Source organism: Poecile atricapillus, chromosome 17 (assembly GCF_030490865.1).
Source record: "Poecile atricapillus isolate bPoeAtr1 chromosome 17, bPoeAtr1.hap1, whole genome shotgun sequence".
NCBI lineage: Eukaryota > Metazoa > Chordata > Aves > Passeriformes > Paridae > Poecile > Poecile atricapillus.
The window spans coordinates 8,563,823-8,581,190 of NC_081265.1; the positions used below are offsets into that span (position 1 = coordinate 8,563,823).

Genomic DNA, 17,368 nt, shown 5'->3' on the forward strand with positions numbered 1-17,368 from the left:
CAGAACTAGCACTCTTTATTTATTAATGTGAGCCAACTGAGGTTTTGCTATCTGTGTAACTTCATAAATGCAGCCCGAGAGTCAGATCTCAACTATAAATATTTGGATTTTCTTTGAGACTTGCACAGTTGATGGCAGGTATGGAATGTTTCATTGTGAAGCAGTGGGGTATGAGGTTACACCTTACACAAAGCAGTGCTCTCCCTCTGCACAGATGCACTCTGGCTTTTGCTCGCTGCAGCAGCCACAGCCCCAACCCCATCCCACCACAGCCATGCAAGGAGCTGCCTGTGCTGCTCAAGCACGAGCTGAAGCATCTGCTAAATGACACCATACAATTACAGGAAAGGACATGACAAAAGGGCTTGGTTTTAGGGGTCAGGGTGCTAGATCTAACCTAAGGTCTGCTGTGCAGGTTTTTAAATCATTTGTAAGTCATGCAAACTACAGCTCTCCAGGCACAAGTCTCTAGATAGCCTGAGATGCAAAAGTCAATGACTACATCTGTAACAGTCTTCTAGGAGTACCTAATTTTCTAACCAAAACTAATCTTTCACATCATGCCTTTGAGTCCAAGTCACTTGACACCAAGCACATAAAAGGCTCTGTTTACTGGGCTTTTGACTGCTGGGCCCAAGGGAAGTGAGGAAAACCATCCAGGAATGCCTTCAGCAGAATGGTGAGAAGTGGCAGAAAAGGAGGATGAGACAGGACTCATCCAAAGAGGGAAGAGTGGAACCTGTCCTGAGTTAGTACCTGCTTTCCACAGTTCTTCAAGCTGATCCCATTTCTGAGGAGTGCACAGACATTGCCATTACCAAATCCATGTGCATGGCAATTCTGAATTAATTCTACATGCACAGTTACTGCACTGCATCTGGCCATGTCTTCCAACTATAAATGATGAAGTTTTTGGGGACAAGAAGCTCCAGATGTGGATCAAGAGAAATACAAGAGAAAACCCCCTCAGCCTGTGCTAACACTGGTGCAGTGTCCCACTGCCAAGCTCAGGGGCTCAGACAGATCACACAGGCCGGGTGAATCAGCCAGCAGTGCCTGACACATCCCCACAGGCAGCACCCACAGCCTGGCACAATGTCCTCAGGGCCAAACTGTTAGCTCAGGCTACAGAACACAGGTTCCCACTGAAACTGTACCTGTTAGTACAGTGACAGCTGCCAAATGCAAAATGGAAATGGCATGAGAGGATGGCACCAGCTGCGCCAAGGGAAAGGCTGAGGAGACAAAATATTCCTCCTAGACACACAGTGCATGGCAGCAGCCATCCCTCTCCTGCCTCACACAGCAGGATAATGAGGAGTGAGGAGGATACTGGAAAACACCTCTAAAGAGGTGATCACTGACATCAACCCAACATGCAACTTACTCCACAAGATGTATTTCAAGTTACATTGTACCTTACTATAGGTCATTCCCCTTTCTATAGATTGTGAATTCTCCTTCTGTTGTTTTAGTCTTTGTATAAGATATGGCAAAGTCTGTAAGTACAGACATGACTATCACCTTTAATGCACAGCAAGCTGGATGCACTACAGCTCAGCAGAAGCAGAACACAGGATGCAGTGCAGGGTCAGACCAACAGATGTACCTCTCAAAAGCCGATTTTAAACTGGAGAACTACAGCGTGGTTTAGATATTCCATGGAATGTCAGTCCTCATGGGAATACAAATGAAAACCAGTAGAGCTGAGACTGAAGGCAGGTAGTTTTTTGTTTTTATCATGGTCCACTCCTCGGGCTCAGAGTAAGTGCAATGCACACCATGAATGCCCTCTGAATATCCTTGATATAAAGCAGCAGCTACCACAGGCTGAGTCCTTGTGCTTACATTGTACCATTATGTACTCTAGGACAGTAATTCCTACTGGAAGTCCTTAGAACACTCACCATTCTCATTTTATGCTGTGGGGGGTGGGGGGAAAAGAGTCCTCCAAATCCCCAATCTCATTCTCCTCTCTGTAAAATGAGCATCACCTGGGGTACACATCCAGTGGATTTAAATGAGGAACTCTGTATACAAAGTGTTACACCCTGCAATATTTTTTAAACAGGTTTGCTGATTATGCTTAGCTTACAGCTGTGCTTAAAGAATAAATGCAAATTTAGCTAATTGCCTCCAACCTAATTTTCCCACGTTCATACAGAGCAGCTTCCCAGTTCCAGTGGAGTGGGGTAGGCACAGAAAGTCCCATGATTACCCCAACACTCAGAGCACTTTCAGGAATGTGTATTGGCAGAGGTCTGTACTGGTACCTGATGTGATTACAAGTTTTTTATCTTATTTAAAGAAAACAGACCTGGTTCTGTGCTGCAGGCAAGCTACGTCAACAGCCATGTCCCTGCTGCAGTGTGAGTACTTTCCACTGACAGTACCAGCCTCTGCCTCTCTGCTCACATCCTAGCCTGAGTGTCTGGAAGGGAAATCTGTTCCTTCATGAGCAGGTGCTCAGCTTCAGACCAAATTGGAACACAGAACAGAATGAGGTTTCCACCAAAAACTTTTCAGAGCTTTCTCTCTGTAGAGGTAGAGTGATTGGAAACAAGAATAGGCTCTCAAATCCTTAAATCTTAAAGAAACTCCTTCTAGGAGACATTTGCTGCTTGCCAACGGTGAAAGCAGACAACACAGTTACCTTGTACCCTGTTCAGATCTCCTAGATGTAACCGTGTAAATATTTTCTAAATCAGGTCTAAAGACCCTAAGATTCCTAAATAAAACATAGTGAACTTCAGTACAAGCAGCTGTAGCATGCTGAAGGAACTTGCAGCTTTTTACAATTTTTTCTTGTACTGACATGTTAATGTAAGCATGATGGAGTTCTAGTTCTAGACAGAATATTTTGACTAAGAGAGGTAGCTTTTACTTCAGAAGTATCTTGAAAAATTTTGTATTTTAACTATTTGTGAAACCATTCAGAACAGAGGACACCAGACACCTGGAGTAAAACAGGTACAAGTCAAACATTTAATCTATGCCAGCTACCTTAAAAAAGTTATTATTTAGCACTTCGGTATCATTTCAAGTGAGGAAATACTCAACAACTCTAGGCTACCACCTTGTTTGACATCAGTCTTCTCCCTACCTAAAGTAACACGTGTCCCTTCTTCCTTTCTAAACACACAGCTTAAAAAGTAAACATTGAGGTTGAGAAAAAGATTGTTCTGTCCTGCCCAGAAGTTAAGCAGAGCAAGATTAAGGTAGAACATCCCAAATATGTTTCATCATGATCATTTTTCCTTTGCTATTTATGGCTTCTTGGTGAATCTGAGATAAGACACCGTTACAGGTTGATCAACCTGATGTTTAGAATTCCAAGAGGCACTCAGACTTTAATTTCCACAGATACCCAGTGGGAAGTCAGTAGTAGAGAACATAAAAGTGCCACTACTCTGCATCTCCTAATTGCATATATTGAAAGGGAAACCTCAAAGTATTGTGTTATGAGTTACAAATTCAACTCTTCTACATTGCATATACCGTACCTGCAGCAAATGTTTGCAGTAAGCAGAAGTTCACATCTGTATCTTCACTTCATTAATGGAAAAGCAATTATTTCAAAACGATTCATTAATAAATAACTATTCCTAGACAAGTTTGATAAACTGACAAAGTTCAAAAGCCAGCAGTGTCCACATGCAGGGTCCTGAAGCAGTTTAGCACTAAACAGTGTGCCCTAAGACAGATTCCACTCATTGTAAATGCACGTGTTGAGAAATGCCCAGATCAAGGCTGTGAGGGATTTCTTTTCTTGAAGAGCTATTAGAATATTTTCCAGATGTGTGAAAGCTTCTGCTTGCTTCAGTTCACAATGAATATCACTATTTAACCTGTGGTTCATCTGCATCACTTGCCTCTGTTTCGCTGCTCTGGGAGAAATCTTGTGGGGTCTCCACTCTGTCCAGTTCCAGAAAACTCGTAATGAGTTTGGCAACTGCTTCCACATCACTGGGGAAAAGAAGAAACAATGGAAGAGTTATTGGAACTGTGGTGCTGACAAGACAAGAGCAGGCATGCTAACTCCTGGGACTAACTGCCTAGAGGGAGGGTCATATGGGCATAGAGGGAAAGGCTGACAGCATGCCACACCAAGCCATTCCCTGCACATCAATCCTCCCCCCAGTCCCTGCTGCAAGGTTCCTTATCATCAATGCTTAAGATAAATTTTCTGTTAACTACTACACCAAACATTTGCAAAGTAGCATTAATCCACTCTGCCACTGTATAGCTGAGGAAGACAACTCCAGCAGACAGGCAGCACTAAAGGGATCTTAGATGTCTAAATATGATCCTGATAGATGTTGTTACCCAAAGGTCTATAAACGAAAACATGATGTGGTTTAAAAATTTAAACTGAATAACACAAGGTCATACCAGCAAGTCTGAAAAATGAGCTTAGTTACAACAATTGGCAATTACCCACCCACATGACTGGCATTTCCCACCTTACACACTGCAATTTTAAGAAGCCCACACTGCACCTTCTGCAGCCCAGCACTGCACTCTGGGTGAGCGGGTGTGAGAATCCAGTGACAAAGCGCAGCACAACCAGGTAACCCTTCCCAAAATAGCGCACGGTCTCCTCCTCCACGTTCACATCGCGGATCTCGTTCAGCACAGCCACCACTGCAAAGAGGGGCAAAACATCTGCTCTCAGCATGGCTGCACACCCTCAGCACTGCCACTGGTGACAGGGACCCTGCTCTTGGCCACCACTGCTGTGATCCCACACAACCAGGGCAGTCCTGCAGCAGCAAACGGCTGCCGAGCTGCTCAGGCAAAAGAAACATGCACAGGGTGTGACTGCAGCACGCTTAGCTGGACAGGCCCTAAGGGAAAAGATAGAGCCAGCCAGGAACTGGGAACCAATCCATTATTACTTATGCTTCCCACTTACTTTAATGGCAGTTTAAACTACTTTTCTGTAGGCAAACAGGTGTTCAGTTTACTGAGATTGAACAAATACTGAAATATTTAACTGCTCAGAGCACCTGCTGATCTCTGCATCCTCACATGAATGGTACCTAAACCAGATATTATCAAAGAGGAAGACATATCATCAGCTCTCCATTGTAAACATATATCCTAAAGGAAAGTTTGGAAACATTAAACATCCTTCTCTCCACACCTTTTATCTTCCATCTCAAAAATGGACTCTTTAAAAAGCAATTCAGCTTAAGGTCATTCCAAATTTGGCCACTCTTCTGAGCTTATCGACAGCTGGTGCTATTTACATCAAGAAGTAGAACAAAAACTCTGACATGGAAGAAGATCCTGCTTTTGCAACAGAAAAAAAGATCCTAGTTTGCAATAGAGTTACTAACTCACCATGACTCAACCAAGTCACAGACTATACTGCAACTTCTGGCAATCCAACAGGAAGCCCAAAGGACATCAGATCCTGCATTAAATTGAGCCTCCTGAAAAGGCTGCTTTAAATGCATATTCTGTATCTGCAGGATGTAACATGCCTGCTTGCATATGGTATCTAAACCTTTGCCTGCTCCCCAAAGCAGATGAGATTACAGGAATCTCAACTTCTGGATCCAAAACTGCAGTGTTTCCACCAGTCCCAGCTGCCAAGCACGCTAGCCAAGGGCAAGGTAAACACATTAACATCCCAAAGGAATGGACAAGATTATTATGGAAAGCAATGTGTAGTCCTACTTACCTTGGATTAAAATAATTAACAAGATGCATTCAGCACACAGAAAAAGCATTTGGGCCCAGAGAGGCAGATTGCTACATCTGCTGCTTGGGAACAAAGCAGATCTGGAAGCAGATGTGATTTAATTTGAGTACAGAACTCCAGAGAAGCTATTAAATGGGCACATATCCATCTCTTCTGTTGCTCACCATATTTTCTACCACAGATGCTGCTTTCTCACCTTGTTCATTGCCTCCTTTTGACAAAGTCAGTATTTTTTTGTAGAGGTTGAATGTTTTTAGGCAGATTGTTCCCTTGTTCTTATCAAATACAGCTTCCTGTAAAATTGAAAAATAAAAATCAAGATTGTCTTGAAAACACCATCACTAGCTATACGTCAAAGTAAAATAAAAACAGTTCCATGGGAAAATAATCTTGGTAATAGAAGAATACACAGCTAGTTTAGAGACATTCCTCTATTACTAGACTGTGAAAATCACAATCTTGCTTTTGGTTTTAACAGAAACTTTACCATATCTCTTGTGTGACTTCTAGGAGGGAGTTAAAAGTGGGTTCATTGTCCCTCTTGCCACATTCTTCATGTAATAAAAACTTGGCCTGGAATCAAATTTGAACACTAACTTGTAACTCCTATAACTTTCACCTCTGGGGAATTTGACATTCTAATGCCGTGCTCTAAGGGCCAGGCTTACACAGACCTCAAATATCCCTGACAGTCAATGAAAAGAGGATCTCATTCTCTTCAGGTGAGTTGCTCATTCTAACACAACCCAGATCAGCAGGATGACATGGTGGCTTATTGCTCTCAAATCAACATCCACAGGATTCTAAACCAGCTTGTCCCAGAGGAAAAAAGCTGAGCAGCCTGGAAAGTGAGAGCTCCCCTATTTAGTGGCTGCTCTGTCATTAGCTTGAAGGCTAAGTTCAAAATCATGTTGTACAGCTCAATGTCCTGGTCATCCTCCCTCTTTTACATAAGAGAGAACATTTTGGGCCAAGTCTCCCCTAAAAAAATACACTTATGTTTAGTTTCACATTTTCATGCTTGTGTAGCTAAAGAATTATTGCCCTAATTCTAGTCCCAGTATAGCAACCCAGAGGGTTTCCTCAAAACCAAAAGCATAACTTGTCTGTTTGGACTGAGCAAATGCATGGGGCTGCTGGAATCAGCATCTGCCAACTGCTTCCTACTCACAGGCCCTCATTTCCTGAGTTCAGCATCTTACCTCCCACTGCTCCAGATTCTGGGCTGCCACAAAGAAACACCCAGCCATGTAAAAGAGCTTCCATGCCAAGCTGTCTGAACAATGTAAAAAATGCACAAATTTAGCGTTTGTTCCCCCCCTTCTTTGGTATTCAAACAATCCTGAAAGCAACGAGCTCCTTTTAAAAGCAGCAAAAGCAGAAAAGGTTTCTCTGATGGAACATTTTTGCCTTTAGTTGTACTACAAGCTATTTTACAGCTCTTTCCCACAATGAAAATCTTCACACTTTGCAGAGACTTGATTCAGGCTGGGCTTAAAACCATGCAGAATTTTAAGCATATATATTATTGGCAAGGTTGTAATATCACATCTTTCTCTTCTCTACAAGCAAAGGCATCTTAAAAAGCATCCACAAAACTGCCAACCTGCTGTCAAACACCAAATATTTGCGCTGCAGAGGACAAGGATAAGGACAATGAAAATTCAATAAAGCAAACATGTTTCTGCATAAAAGGAAGCAGTTGGTCCTCTTGACAAACAAACATTAGCATTTCACATCCTGAAAATGTTTACATGTCACAGCCTGAATAATTTGCTCACTCAGGCTTTTCACTGAAGGCACAGTAGATCTGTGCTGGGATTTCAGAAAACTTTGTTGCAACGTCTTAAGAAAAACATGGCTGATTTAGCTGGTGGCTCAAGCAGCTTTCACTGCATTTTTCTCTTTAAATAAAACTACGTGGGTTATATTGGTAGCACATTCCTACACACTATTAAGTTTTAACATTTGATGTTAACAGGATGCAGCACAAGAATCACAGGGCAGCTTCCAGGATAAATCCCATGGATGCAAAGACAGCTGGCGTTTGGTGCAGTCTGCTGTACTGCAGGAAGCAGCAGGAGCTGTCTGACCTCTAAAGGTGCTTGGATGAGTAATCTCTGCTAGTGATGATTTGACAGTTTCCAGAGAAACAGAGAACTTCCGTCAAAGGCAAAGTAATCATTTCATTATGGTGTCAAATAATCATTACATGTCTTCCCAGGAGAGCTGTGAGGACCAGCTAATCACATTTATAAAACACTGAAAGTACAAAATGCCACAGAGTACCAATATCATTATTAAAAATACTTGCAAATGGAAAAGGAGGCTGACTAAGAAATAGAGCATTAAAGCACAGTCAGCCAGAGGGGCAACAGTTATTATTGGTTTTAATAATCACACCACAAAGTGGGAGAGGAACCTCCACTGCCTTTGAAGGGCCAGACAGAAGCTGCAGATGAGTCATCAACATGAAAAACAAATCAACAGGAAATAACTCTTCCAAAAATGTGATAGGCCATTACCTGCACTATAATAAGCAGCAGCCAAACCTATGGAGGCTATTCCTAGGAGGAAAGAAAAGAGAATTAGGGCAAATTATCAGCTCAAAAAACATCTAAAATTCCCTGGAAAAACATCACTTTTCGAAAACAGGACAAATGTGATTGCAAGATAGATGACTATATGAAAGTCAAGTTATTTCTTTCTCTCACTACTGAAAAAACTTCCATTCTGCAAAGGCATTAAAAGCATAGGGGTTAGGGTCAGAAATAAAAATTTTGTTACACAACTGGGAAAGAACCTCAGAGGGACTCAATCTAACCATGACACCATACTTTCTCAGTACAACTTGGAGTGTTCACACAAACTTTGCAATGATTATTTTCCCCTTTAAGTGCTCTATGGAGCCAAAAGAAAACTTTTGCAGTAAAGTTGTATCAGAAACTACCAGCTCCTTTCTCTCAGGAAGGAGGAGGCAGCTGAAGAGTGCCTCATGCCCCAGAGGCTGCTGCAACTGCAAAGATCTTCTCAATAGCATCCCTGAAAGCAATGACAATGTGGTGTTCTTGCAGTGGGATCTGCTCAGCTGGAAAGCAGGATACACCAGATTTTCCCCCAGCTCTCTCAGCACAATCCTAACAAGTTTATTTTTCCTGCATATTCAGTAGTGTTTATAAAGATGCCTTTCAGAACATCCTGCATGACTTCCCATTTCATAGTGTGTCCTTCAGAGCTCACCACCAACCACATGCACAATCCAACCCCAGCATGGCCACACTGCAGTTTTCCACTCCTGATAATCTAGATATTTTTCAACCTAACTATACAGCCCCTTCAGAAGCATTTCTATTGCTGCATGGCACATAATAAACCTTCTGTTCTTGATCTTTCAGGACTACCTTAAAATTTCATCCACGAGGTTCTGAGGTTCTTCAGAGGAGACTGAAAGTCTCACAGTGAAACTGCCACACTTAGACTTCAGACTCATTTAGTGCCTATGTGAAAGGAAGAGTTCAAAGCACAATCATTCCTTTTCTGGAAAGGAAAAGGCCTGGAAGGCAAGCTTTTCACTAGGGGCTTTTTCAGGAGTTTATTCAGTGACCCTCTTCCCTTAAAGCAAGCTCTGAAATAAGCTGAGGAACGCTGTGGTCTTACCAACACAGAGAGACCAGGATCGGATGCCAGGTGACCTCTTTAGATGAAGATGGGAATTTGTGCGTTTTTCAACCAACATGTACATCTTCAAAAGAAACTCCCAACAGCCCAGTTTGACTCATGAAACCTCGCTGGACAAACAAACAAACAAACAAAAATAAATAAATAAATCATTGACAGTTCCACCAGTTCCCCTTCCTAGCATTTTTTAGGACTTAACAAATCTTAATCCAGACTATAAAAGATACTCCAGGGTAAGAACACAGTCTTTTTGGACAGGAAGAGGAATATGTACACTGAAAACAACCACAAAGTAAAATTGTCATGTGGAGAATTGCGTAACAACAAGAATCTGAATTCTTGGAAGAAAGTTCTCATTTTGTGGGGGTAAAAGTCTCTATTATAATCAGATTCCAGAAGAAAAATGTGAAAAACAAGAACCTGGAAAAACGTTCAGCCCTTCAAGCAGATCAAACAGCAAGGGGAATGGAAATCTCTTTGACAGCATTTTTCCTGTGAGCTCAAAGGGTTGTGTGAAGGGCTAGTCTGGGACAGTGAAGCCTTCTGCACCCCGACATGGGGTCTCATCCCTGCTGACACACCAGGAAGGGCTACAGCCAAGCACTGCCAGCATCCCATAATGCCACAGACGGCGTTCCTATCTTCCAAGCCACCCCAAGAAGACAACCAGGAGCCTCCAACAAGTGTGTCTGTCCTCAACAAGACCATGCCTTCAGCCTAGGCAGAAACAGTAGAGACTAAAAAGACAGATACTAATTAAAACCAGTAAAGTTGGCTAATCCCAGGCAGTATTTTCAATATGTTTTCACTGTTTTACAGCATAGAATCAGAGCATTTAGGGTGACAAAGACCTTTAACATCATGAAGCCCAACCACTAACCCAGCACTGCCCAGTCCACCACTAAACCGTATCCTTAAGCACCTCACCTACATGTTTTTGAACATTTCCAGGGATGGTGACTGCACCACTTCCCGGGGCAGCCTGTCCCACAGAACCAGTTTAAGAAGGCTGGCATTAAGCTGCTGCTAGCTGCCCATGATAACAGGTTTCCAGAAAATGCCAACATTCATCAGGTTTTGAATAACCATGAAAAACACAGAGAGAGCAGGTCTGAGCACATCCAAGTTCTTACAAAAGGCAAATATATGATTTGCAGTCCTTTAGTTATCCGGCTGTTCTTGGATACAAGAAGATGCTCCTGCAATTCTGGTAGTTTGGAGACAAAGCTCCAGGGGAGCAGATTTAGCCAGGTCTTTTCAGTTAAACAAAAAGCACCCACGACTTTGATTTTGATCTCTTAGCAACACATCTGAGAGCATCTGAAACCGAAAGAGCCAAAAGCACTTATGCATAAGACACGCTCCATCTCCTCCGGATGTCAAGCATCAAATTTTAATTTTCAAATTACTCCTGTGAGTTGCTCTCAAAATACCGGAAAATACATCTGCATGCACAATGCCTTCTCCTGCCTGTTATCAAATACAAGTTATAAAATACATCAAGATCACTGCAGAAATCTTGCTGTATTTAACAAATATTATCCCCTACTACGAACATAATTCTCACATGTATCAGTCAAGTCCATTAATGCAAACTTTTATATTACCCTCCCATAATAATTTAGCGAAGTTCAAGCAGGGAAATGCCAATTTTGTTTTAATGTTGGACACTCAACATCAGTGCATTGTCTCTCACAGGCTGCTTCTTGAAAGAGATGGACCTTGGAATAAAAAGCACCAAAGCAGCTTCTAAAGTTGCATTTAATAAATAAATCATAAACGTGCCCTAAAGAAAACACAAAAGTTTCAGTAAAACAATGCTATGATTACAGAGCAAGAGGCATTTTTGTGCTGCTCTTTCAAATTCTAAAACTCAGTTTTTCTTGAATTTGTCTGGCTTGACACTGAACTGATCTCCAGCATCAAAACAACATTCTCATGCTCCCTCCAAGCTCTAAGTTGAAAGCAAGCCAGAAAAAGCCATTGGAAGGAACACCTTGAAATCTTCCAACCAACAGCCATCAGTCAGGACCACGCACCAGGTGAATTTTCTTGACAGAGCTCATTTTTCTTTACCTCCCAACCCTGCACCTGCTCCCACCCCCCTTCCACAGCCTGGTCTCCCCCTCAGGGAGAGGAAGACCCTCCCCAGCCAGGGACCGGCCCTGCCAAAACCCATCCGACCCGTGGGTTTTGTTCCCCCGAGCGTGGGGCACCCAAGACCCCCCTTCACCCTCGCCCGGTGCCCGCGGTACCTGCCCGGGCTCCAGCCGCGTTCTAAAGGGACCCGCGGCCGCCTCCGCGTTCCGCGCCCTCAGCGCTGGTCCCGCCTCAGGGATGGACGGACGCGGCCGCGGCCATTTTGGGTGAGGGCAGAGGATGGGACACGAACCTCCCTTCCCCTCCCGTGAGGGCGGTGCCGCGCCAAGATGGCGGCGCGCTGCCAGTACTCAGCATGGCGCCCGAGCCCGCGGATGCTGCTGAAGTAAGAGTGTCCATGTTTCCTTGGTTATTTTACTTTAGCGGTGCTTTGAAAGAGCAGAAACCTCGCGTGATGAGAGGAGTGAACTGCTGTAGGGTGAGGCTGGGTGTGTGGGAGAGCGGTAGAGCACCCAGTTGGACTGACCCGCGATGGATGAGGTGGACATGGCCCCTTGCATGAGGGGGTCGGGGAGGGCAGGGGAGCCCCTCGCTGGAACAGGGCTCCACTGGGGGCTGTCCCGAGGCTCAGACAGCCCCTGTGGAGGCCAGGAAACCTCTGGGCTCTCGATGGCAGCACTTGGGGCACCACTGCCACAAAAGCGCTGGTGCTTTGCCTCGGCTATGGCGGAATCACAGGTTGGGGTTGGAAAGACCCTGTGGAGATCGCTCAGTCCAGCTCCTTCTGATACACCTTGAGCAGCTGACACAGAAATGCGTCCAGGTGGGTTTGGAATGTCTGCAGAGAGGTGTTGCCGATATTAGGAGCTCTCTAAACACAAACACAGAGTCTAGTTTAGGAGGGAGAGGTTTGTTTATTCTGGGTGCAAGGTGGAGGTGTCCACAGATCAAGCACACCAAAGCTTTTAACTACTTACACATTTTATCAAAGACATTAGTATTCACTGGCTACAAGTTACATAGTTCTCTTATTAATTAGCTTCTTCTGTCTTCTATTGGTTAATAAAATCCAGAATTGGTAATTCTGTCTTCTGTTGGTTAATTATTAACTTCTCATGCTAATACGTCTGCATGATCAGTCTCTCCTTCTTGTAGGTGGGTTTCTTGTGTCAGTGGTTGCAGATTCCCCCTGCCAGCATTACCTTTTGCCAGTCGGAGCTGATTTCAGCACAGCTGCTGAGTTGGCTTTATTTGCTTCTTCCTTATCTTGGAAGTTCTTGCCAGATGGCCCCTATATTCTGCACCCTTTGTGTCCACTGCCAGTGGGCATCCTTTTTTCTCAGATTTTGTTAACTTCCCTAGGTCTGAGATCATTAAAGCATATCAATTCCTAGACTTTAACAAGGCAATTCCACCAACAAATAACTGTTTTTTTTCCTAACACCTGGACATCACATATATTTGCAAAGCAGAAATATCAGTGATAATCTTACAGGTCCAACACTGATGTCCTGAGTTTTGCAACTTGTACATCAGCTAAAAGCTCGAGTTTGAAAATCTGTTATTTGGGGAGGAAATTTTCTAATTCATTTGAAATACAGAGTAATTTTCCTGTGGACAAATAGGCTGCATTTGGAAAATCCTTTGTGTTTCAGTCTAACATCATTCACATGGGGAAGCTGTTCCTGTTCAATCCATTAGAGCAACTACTTAGGCAGCATGAGTTTAGCTGTAGTTTAGCTTAACTTCTTAAATTCCCTTTATGGAAATCAGTGTGTAACTTCATCTACAAATGATAATTGGTCCTCTCTCAGTTGCACAGGAATGTCCTTCCTGAATGAAATCCTCAATTTTTGGCTTTTTTTCCAAACATGAATATATTCTCGAGTGTTTGCTCAGGGTCATGGCATGATAGAAGTTTGTTTAGCTGTTCTCAGCACTATTCTGATGAACTGAGATTTTGATCAATGTTTTTCATAACAATCCAGAGTGAAGATAGGGGGAAAAAAACCCTGCAGAGTCCATGGTACAGACATTTAAATGTAAGCACTGGAAAATACCAACTGATGTGCAGTTTCTGTGCAAGTGTGTTAATGGGAAAAGGCATTGAGGAGCTGCAAGAATGAATTGGCCTGCTTGTGAGTCACAAGGTACCAGCTGCTGGATTTGGATGAAAAATAGGAAGTAATAAGTATCACGTGTGCTCAACCCAAACAAGCAGCTGACTGAGTCTTCTGGGAAGAAATTTATGTCTAATTAGCTGTCAATCAGTTTTTATAAGCAACTGGTTTCTGTGGAAACCAAATGTTAAGCCGTTTTGAGTGACACAAGACAAAAGATTTCTTGTGTCTGGAGCAGAGTGGAATAAGCCAGAAATTCATCTGTCCCCTCCACTCAGCATAAACCGAACAGCATATGTTGTATTATTATGTTACTAACTGCAAAAATATCTGCAACTCTGTGCTTCTCTGGTTCTTCAAAGGTCACACTAGGATAACCTGATGTGACTTAATTATGAAGTTACAGAGAAATTTTTTCAAGTGTGGGAAATATCACATACATAGACACAATCAAAACAAATATGGCAAGGATCCTTGTAAGCTTCTGCTATCCATTAATGATTCTTACAGCATTCTTTCTAAAATCTTGGGATCTTAGACCAGCTCTTTGAGTGGTTAAGTCTACCAATGGAAAAAGGAAGAAGGAGCATTTTGAAAGCCTGATCCTGGACTTAAAGAACAGCATGAATTCCAAACCATGTTGCTGCAGGAACAAAGACTATTTTCCAAAATAAACAATTCAGGAATATGTGATTGACTGTAGACTTCTTCCTCAACAATGTAAAAATAGAATCTGTGGAAGTGTTTACATTCTATTTATGTAGTGAACACACTTGTAACTTTTAAGTCATTGAGCTAGACCCAGGAACATGCAGACAGAACAGAACTGGCCTTTATTTTGAATTAAGTTGACATGTCTGTAATTCTGGTACTTTTTCCTATTTCAGACCATTTTCCTAAATATTCTTTTCTAACTCCTTATACTTATTTTTTTCTGCCCTAAGGTCTTAAACTTAGGAATTCAGCTATGCAATAAGCATGTGATCTTACTAACATGCCAGGATAAATTCCCAGAGTGCTTGGTTGGAATCAGCCACCAAATGCTTTGGCTGCGAGTCCTGTTAGAAATGAGCTCATCCCACAGAACGAGCTCTCCGTGGTGCCCCCTGACCTCGGTGGGAAGAGTGTGTGTGCAGCCTGCAGAGCACAGATTTCATGGAATACATATTTGCCAGCTGTAGCCAAGATTTATTGCCCAGTTCTGACAGCTGTGGAGTGGCATGGGCTGTCACTATGGCAAGGAGGCATTTACAGCTGGCACTGCCCTGCAGGACTGATGCAAAGCCTGTAACACTTTGCAGTTGTTTGCAGCACACTGTTTTCACAGGGAAATTCTTATTTCTCCATTTCATTCAGGGTGTAAATGCTTCAGGTGCAGGGATGAATGTTCCATGCATCCACGGTGGCCAGAAAAGCAAGTGCTGCCTTTAAGGGCTACCTGCTGCTGGCATAGGGAAGCTTTTAGAGAGGGAGATTTTTGGGAAGCAGCCTGGTGGTACCTGTTACCTCCCAAGGGCAGATTAAAGCAGGATGGTGCTTTCTTGTCTCAGGTTGTCAGGCCTACTGTGAAGGTTGATCAAAGATCCACTGTTCTGTGAGAAAATGGCATTGCTACTTAATGCAAAGCACAGAGGGCTCTTGGCAATAAAATAAATGAGACATCTAATTATCTAATGGTTTCACAAATATAATCTTATACTGTGCACTGAAACAGAGATTCCTTGTACACTCTTATTTATATAATAAAAGTTTTAGCTGTTTTTGTTTGAATTTTTAAATTGAAATTCAGTCCAAGTATTCCTAAGATGAAGGATGAAATAGGGATACTTAATGTATGTACTTAAGATGTACTCCATTTTCTGCAAAATGCTTCAATTTCTTTGCAGTTCTCTGGTTTTCATTGTGAATGTGAGAAATACTGGGGGAAATTTAGCCCTTTGATAATGTGCAGAAGAATGTGTTTAATCCAGTCATGTAACAGATGACTTAGTTAACCAGAGATTCCTGTCCCTGGAAACATTCAAGGCTAGGTTAGATGGGGCTTGGAGCAACCTGGTCTAGAGAAAGGGGCATTTGGACTGGATGACCTTCAAAAGTCCATTCTAACCCAAACTACCCTGCAATTCTGTGAAATAAAAAATATTTTAAATATGATCTGTGCAGTTACAGAAATACCCAAAACTGACGTGTCTTTAGAAGCATCAAATTATCCGTTTTGGATAATAAAGATAAGTATAATCAGAGTGTGAAACAGGAAGATTTTAGCTGTGCCTGTAAGTGCAAATCTCAACACATTTCTAATTTAGAACTTTTCATCTATCCTATCACCTTATTGGTCAAGCAACTGTAGCTGTTGTATCCTGGTGGAATAAAGTGGGAGGTTGGCACAGCTTTTCTTGTATGAAAATACTCCTCCACAGGAACAAGAAAGATGTCAGATAATGCTGCACTCCGGCAAGTCTGTAGGAAATGTAAATTCTTAGGTCACGTAGAAATTGCTCAAGAGTGGTTGTGGTGGTTTTAAAAAGCTTGGGCTAATATACTAATATGAAATGTGAGAGCATTTTGAATGACGAGAACAAAGACACAGAAAATTATCACCAAAGCTTATCACCAAAAATTATCACCCATTTTTACCTCAAGCCAGGATTAGTGATATTTTTCCAGGGTATATGTAAAGCAGCATCAGCTTACTTTTCTTTGAGTGGTCAGTATGAAAACATTTCTGTTTGCTTTCATCGTGGTTATTAAGGAATTCTTAATTTCTCTGACCTCGATGATAACTCATCTATAGTCTGCAAATTAAAAAAAGCACTACATTCTTCTCAGACTTATCTTTAGCATCCTTAAAATGGAACAAGCATTTAAAGTTGTGTCCTTGGCTAACAAACCTCTCTGATCTTGTATGTGTTCAGCCCTTGTGCTCTAAAACCATCTGTGGCTTAAAGCATTAGAGGTCACTGTTACAGGAGGGGATTTACCCAGTGTTATAGAAAAGTTGCAGTTTAGGCAGGAAATTGCATGTTTTTTAGAAGTTCTGTGGTTTAATTTATGAAATGTTATTTTACACTTGAAAAACTTCTCTGTGTATCCGTAGGCGTTTGCTTGTACGTGTGTGTTCATGTGGCCGGGGGTTAAAAAATGAGCAAAATGTTGATTGAACCTTTCTGTCTAAATCCTACAACCTGAGGTTCAGAAAGACAAGAAATCATAAGCGTCTTGATTAATACTCCGGGGCCTTTGAGACTGTGGAAGGCTGATGTCCTTTTAAAAATCCTGTTCGTGGGGATTTGTGATGCCTGCCTGGGAACAGCATCGCTGGTACTTGGGTTTTGTTACAGAAATGGGAGATCGCAGCATATTGGTTAAATAAAATGGTGATGATGCTGTATTTAGTAACTCGCAGAGTGTCATTTCACTTTAAAGCTATAGGGAAAACAACAAAAATGGAGGGGGGGGGGGCGACCCTTTGTACGATATAACAGAGGAGCGCGTTTTAAAAAATACGCAGGGACGCTCCAGAGAAGCAGCGAAGGCTCGGGCACAGCCCCGCCGCGGAGCCGGGCACAGCTGCCTGGCGGATCACTGCGGCCCGGGGGTCCCGCTCGGGATGGGGATGGGGACTGGGATCGGCACGGGGGAGTCCCTCCGCGTACGTGCGGCGGCGCAGGTCCGCAATGAGCCCGGCGGGCGCGGCCGGGGACGTGCCGGGGGAGGCGGCGGAGGAGGCGGTGCCGCCCCGCCCGCTCTGCGGCCACAG

The 17,368-nt window shown here is 42.9% G+C and overlaps 1 protein-coding gene across 2 annotated transcripts; it reads right to left on the reverse strand.

Moving 5' to 3' along the window:
- Positions 1-25: 25 nt before the first annotated feature.
- On the reverse strand, positions 26-11,765 carry LOC131585707 (cytochrome b-245 chaperone 1). 2 transcript variants are annotated; one of them, XM_058852096.1, is made up of 8 exons: positions 11,644-11,765; positions 9,368-9,498; positions 8,236-8,277; positions 6,913-6,986; positions 5,907-6,003; positions 4,500-4,644; positions 3,869-3,966; positions 26-2,532 (listed from the first exon to the last, which is right to left on the reverse strand). In XM_058852096.1, the coding sequence occupies exons 2-8, from the start codon at positions 9,450-9,452 to the stop codon at positions 2,453-2,455; spliced, it is 621 nt and encodes a 206-aa protein (XP_058708079.1). In that variant the 5' UTR covers positions 9,453-9,498; positions 11,644-11,765; the 3' UTR covers positions 26-2,452. The 2 variants fall into 2 exon arrangements, with proteins under 2 accessions (XP_058708079.1, XP_058708080.1); XM_058852097.1 differs by having other exon boundaries at positions 26-3,966.
- Between the last annotated feature and the right edge of the window lie 5,603 nt (positions 11,766-17,368).